Genomic DNA, 6000 nt, shown 5'->3' on the forward strand with positions numbered 1-6000 from the left:
AAGGGCGGAGGGCGTTACCGAGGGATTGTGATAACAGCGGCACACAACGACAAATGGGCAGGGAGCCGCGCTAAGCAAACTGGGTGCGAACATTCGCCAGAGGGCGAAACTAAATCCGCGTGCTCGGGAAGAGCCTGAACCCCAAACAGAGAGAGGGGGGGAAATAATAATAATCGGAAGAAAACCCAATCATTAGTCAAATAACCCCCCCGCCCCACCCCCCACGAAAAAAAATGTTTCACACAAACTTTTAGCCTCCAAAAATGACGAGGCAAAAAGGTCGAAATAGTTGGTGAAAAAAACTATTTAACAAATACAAATGTAGTCTCTGCAAGGAAAGTGTCAACAATGTTCGTAAAAAATGTCACCACCGAGCGCTGCGTCACGTAACAAACGTGACCTTTTGGCAGCGGCGGGATGCTCGCGAATTTGAGGCACAGAGATGATAAAATGTTCAAAGTTAAGCGCGTACGTGTGACACGCGGGCCCCTATCTTGCGTGCGAGCCAGACGTGTTTGTGCCCATGCAGGTCAACGAGTTACTTGACTGTTGGTTAACGCGCAGTTAAAGCCAAATGTGTCTCTGTGTGTTTAAGTCTTCTAATTGTATTCTTGATAGCTTGGGTTTGATAGCTTGGCAACTGCTGGGGCAGAACAAAGCCTCTGTAATCTACTGCGTGTTACATAATCTACTCTATACTTAATCGACCCAATGTACATACCACACATTACACTGAAGATTTGCATTCTGGGAATAATACACTACGAAAACACCGAATGGCTTATTTTGAAAATAAAGCGTGTTTATAGTAAACGATAACTTAATGAATAACGTTCGTTCCTCTATTTATCTGATGCTGCATGAATGCCTCCTCATACTGTCAGTCATGTGGGTTGCTTAACCATATTTTAACCGCGTTGGTCAATGCAGGTTAGTCAAGGGGTGCCCAGGACTGGCTCACATATAACAATTTGCCACTGATGTTAGTCGTGGCCGGGAATCTTAACTTGCCGAGCCGGGTTCACAAGTGCATGGCACTAATCACTGTGCAACCGCTCCACCGCCAGTATATATCGTAATCCATCTCGTGCGATGAATTCATATTTTAAGAAAATTGTGCACTATTTCATATTAGAATCTTGCCAGTCATCTTATATTACGCGGTACATTGTTACTCAGCCGCAACCACTTCAGTATTAATTTCTCTTCAAAAGGCCAGTCAGTGTGTGTGCGTGTACGACTTTAAACACTGCCTAACCATACCCAGTAACTATTAGCGTCATTGTACTTACAGGCAGGCTTTAGCGAGATTCAGAGCTCTGGAATTAATTGGCTAAGCGACCACAAACGCCAAGCCCATATCTATCGCGGCAGGATATGTATCATATAATATATACTGTCGGTTGGCACCAGTTGGCATAGCGGGTAGAACATCTGCCATTAATCTGCGTCAGTCAACCCACAACACCTCGGTCTGTCTCGTGACCTCCTGCCAACCAGCCCTTTGACGCTTTCACGTGGTCTCACAGTGCACCCAGTCTGGCACAAGCGCTGTGGCGACATCAAAGTGAGGAGTAACAGCTGTTGTAGTTGCTCTGTATGATGCAGTGAGTGACCGTGCTACACACGCACTACACAGCAACAAAAACAAAATAAACACAAAGAGTCCCTGCCCCCCCTCCTCCACGGCTCCTCTCCCATAGCCAAGCAGACTTGGGGGCACGTGCCATTCACCATTACGAGCCGCGATCAATCCACTTTAGTATGTATGTACGTTGAACTTCTTTCGCACCGCACGTAGCCAACCGTGCTAATCGGAGGTGCGGGGGGGGGAAGGACAACACTCTTGAAGGCCTTCCCAAGTCGCCGGTAACGCGGACACACACACATATATACCATACACGTGCTCCAAACGTACGAACACGCGCGCACAACAGACCACATCCCTCAGCTCATTAAACTTTTAACGGAGCGCGCAATATCCGCGCAGCTGAATTATTTATGCCCCTGGCTTTCCTCCTGCTCATCATTGGTTTGCTCACCATGACATAGTGGCGTTGCATCTCCGTCTTCTCGCTCGCCAGCTTCTCGCATTCCAGTTTCAGGCTGTGGGAACAACATGCATCACCATCTTTAGCACGCAACACACGAGCACCAAAGACAAAGATCCCCCATATAGACAAAACACACTTTTGGGGCAAGTGGTGTTCGCGAGAACGTGTGAAGGCCCAGGCACGGTACAGGAGGGCCAGTACCACGCCCGACCACCTTTGTCTCCCCAATGGTGCAATTTAGACACCTCACCAGGTACTCATTTTAGGTTAAGTCGACCTAGGTGAGGCCTAGGACCGGTTCAGGTGTTGGCTGTGTGCGGGAATCGAACTCGAGTCGACAGGTTTTGTAGCGCAGAGCGCTAACCGCTACATGAAAGCGCCCCACTAACACCACACACACAACACAAAGGTCTCTCCGCTGCTACAACGTACACGGGGCGAGATGAAGTTCTATGGGGGCCGTTATAATTTGGGGGGCCTCATTGTTTATTAAATTCCTACCCTTGACCTGTTTACCTTGGTTGGTCATTTCAGTTCCGTTTGTGAAGTGTGATGGACGTAAAATATAAAAACTAGCCAAATTTAGGGTACATAATTGGCCGCGGTGATACGTACACGTACTGATACTTTCTCGCTTGACTTGCCAAATTAGCTGTAGAATGGATCATAGTGCTGCTACTCCACTAGTTGTGTGCGTTTTAACCCAGGGCAGTATATATATTTTAGAGCGGGTGAAGCCACTAAATCCGAAGTCTCACATTTTCGGACGTGAGCACCCTGCAATTAGGGTCGTTAGGAGCGCACGGGGTGTCGCCGTGGCTAGCACGACCATCCCCCCCCCGCTCCGTCTTTGTCTCCCAAGTACTGAGGATTATTTAACGATGCGTCGACCTAACAATGTACGGGAAAGTCCCCCCCACCCCCCAGGTTAGTTCAGATTTCAAGTCGCCGACTGATGATACCCATATGGCAGGGACAACACCAGCTCAGGTAGGTATAAGCCTGTGGTTTGTTGGCGTAGCGTGCCCGATAACTACTGCGGCACAAAACACACTCACACGCGGTACAAACAACGTTCTCGGGGGGGGGGGGGGTCAGATTGCCGTGTTGACGAAACGTCTTAAGATCAATGAAGCACGACGCCTTGCTTGGTTGTTGGCTTATCGCCCAATTATTGTAGACATGGCCACGTTTTCGCTAACATTGGGACGGAACGAAAACTGTTCGCCGCCGGTCAGACAAAGGCAGACAGACCTCTTCACCCACACGGCGTGCACCTCGAGCTGAAAAAAGTTTCGCAGCGTATTCAATTATTACCACGCTCTAAATTATTTTCGGACACAACCCAGAGTTGAACGTGATGTCGCCCCCCCCATCTCTTCCTTCGTATCACACGCAAATTCTTCAGTCGGTTAACTTGGCAGCTTTCGCGAATCGCGAGAAAATCCATTAAATCATCAACGGTCACTTGCCAAAGTGAGTAAGCGTACCGACCTACGCATACAAACTTTTCCTCTCTTGACACTGCGGGTGCACACGTACACACACACGTAGGCAACAATGCGGCCACCCCCCAGCCAGCATCGTGAGTACACACTTCTAAGCAATCCGTGTGTGTGTCTGTGGCAGCATTACTGCCTCGACGTGCGTTCAGGGACGATTTCGTCTTCGGATACAGATATAGTCAATCCGTCCCACATGGCTTGCTTGATTAAAGCACACAACACAGCAGACGTCCCCCCCCCCCTTGCTATTTAAAGCGCCGATGAATCGCCTTAAGAAGTCCCCCCTGTGAGCGTCGTGTTTTACATAAACACACAAGTTGCTATAAACCGATGGGCCACTTCACGCCCTCTGTACCGTATATATAAGGGTGAATGTGTGTGTGTGTACTGTACATGTTTGTGGATAAACATGCTTTATAGTGGTACTGACCACACCACGAACATTATTAATTGGTGTGCCGTGTCGACGTTAATCGGGGCTCACTTTAACAGCAGCACTTGTCCACCATGAGTCCGCTAAACGCCTTTGTGTAATAGTAAAAAACCCGGCGGCAAAGCGATTTACTTAGTACGTTGCGACCACCAGATCACGATCAGGGTGAACATCAGTGGGGCGAGTGAAATCTGAAACGGTCCGGTCTCGTTGCCTCCCTTCCCCCCCCCCACCCACAAGGTCGACTTCCTTCTTGTACGAGTAACCAGTTCGGTGTGTGTCAAACATCAGCACCGGGGAAGACAAAGACGGCCGGACCGTACCTCGTTGCGCTGCGCCGACTTTCGTCCTAAGACGCACGCGAACAGCACCGAACACCATCACCACCACCACCACCCCCATCCCCCACCAGAACAATATCTTTTTTGTTAAAACACGCGGTGTCGTCTTTTGTCTTCTTGCGTGGCGGTGCCCGATAGTGGTGAACATCATACCTGTGATACTGCGCCTGTAGAAACTGGAACTCCTCCTTGATCCGATCGCACGATTCGGTCACCGTGAACTTAAAGGGCTGTCCGGGCTGGTGAGGAGCCTGGAGTCGCGGGCAGCCACAACCACACGCGTTGAGCGTCTCAACAAGAAACTCCTCTCGGTTCATATTGCGTTAGAAACACAAAAAAAACACCACACATCGGCAGACACATACGCACCGCAAGGGTTAACGTACTCGCACGCACCAAAACTGCAGGTCGGCAAGCACAGAGGGTGCGCGCACGCCCTCCAGCAGCAGCAAGCAACAACAACGCCAACCTTTATTGTACACACACACATATATCCATTTCCCACCGCACGGACACTTCACAAAGCCATTTGTACGTACCGGGTGTCTGCCTTGGGGGTACATCTTTGGATCTGTCCGTGGTCAAAGTTACGGCTCGTGTCGTGTTTTCTCAGCCTCCTGACGTCCACCTCTTCCACGCGATCTCTCTTCTTCTCTGTCTCTCTCCGGGTTCGGATGACGAGGCCGAAGAGGCTGCCGCTGCTGCTGCTGTTTCCCACGACAGTCGCTGGTCGTATTCCACTCGGCGTGCGGGTAAACCCCTCGTCGTGTCGTCTCACAAAGACGAATGGACGGAAGAAAAGCGAAACGGAGTGGAAGCGGCTCTGCGCTGTCAACGAGAGGAGCTCGCCTCAAATCCTGCGGCTCAGTCCGATCTGCCACCCCCCCGCGCCCCGCACCTTCCTTCCCTTCTCCTCCTCGTCGTCGTCTCTCCCTCCGACTTCCTCGCTCGCCGTGGCCTCTTACTTGTTCGTCTGTAGGAGGAAGAGCGATTTTTTTTCGTTTGTGTTCGCACAAGGTCCGTCGGCAAGGCCGCTCCGCTTCCTCCGCTCTCAGGCCGCCAGCATTGTCCGGGCGGCCGGGCACCGCGGGTTTGCGGCTTCGTCGATGTTGCGCTGGATGATGATGATGGGTGATGAAGATGATGAGTGCTCACCGCACTGCCCCACCTCCTTAGGCTCTTCTCTCTCCGCGCACCTCGCGCTCTCGTTCTCTTGCTTCCCTCTTCCTCGTCGCTCCACCGCCGTCCGTCGCGTTAGAGCGCAGTGAGCCCGGCACGACGGACAACACCAAATGTCTCTTCACCCTCCCCCACCCCAACCCGTCGCCCCCCCCCTACTGACAGCACGCACTCACATGCGTGTGCTGCCACTACTACTGCTGCTGCTACCAACCAAACACTATAGGACGTATCGACTTCCGATTACAGAATTACGCAGAAGAAAAGGGTGGTTAGTGATGGGGTGGTGGGGATGAGTCGAGGTTAGTAAGAGGGTGATGGGATCGGGGGTGGGGGGGTAGTAAGAGGAATGAAAGAATTAAGCTCCGATGTGCTTACAATAAAATAATTAAAATAGAAACACGCGCGTACGCACAACACAGCAGAAAATACGTCGACGACGACAAACAATAACGCCCAAAACAGCCGCTCACGACGGCGAGCTAAAG

The 6000-nt window shown here is 51.1% G+C and overlaps 1 protein-coding gene across 3 annotated transcripts in view; it reads right to left on the minus strand.

Annotated features, from left to right (window-relative positions):
* Nucleotides 1–5656, minus strand: part of LOC144930979 (transducin-like enhancer protein 4) — a 66571-nt gene extending 60915 nt beyond the window's left edge. For 2 of the 3 annotated variants that reach the window (XM_078854809.1, XM_078854808.1), the window contains exons 1-3: nt 4873–5656; nt 4487–4584; nt 2043–2106 (exon numbers count right to left, since the gene is read on the minus strand). In XM_078854809.1, the coding sequence (XP_078710935.1) occupies nt 2043–2106; nt 4487–4584; nt 4873–4896 (186 nt within the window). In that variant the 5' untranslated portion in view covers nt 4897–5656. Of the gene's footprint in view, nt 1–2042; nt 2107–4486; nt 4639–4872 lie in introns of all 3 variants that reach the window. The other variant, XM_078854807.1, reaches the window with a different exon arrangement.
* Nucleotides 5657–6000: the final 344 nt, after the last annotated feature.

Source organism: Lampetra fluviatilis, chromosome 3, assembly GCF_964198595.1.
Source record: "Lampetra fluviatilis chromosome 3, kcLamFluv1.1, whole genome shotgun sequence".
In the NCBI taxonomy this organism is placed as follows: domain Eukaryota; kingdom Metazoa; phylum Chordata; class Hyperoartia; order Petromyzontiformes; family Petromyzontidae; genus Lampetra; species Lampetra fluviatilis.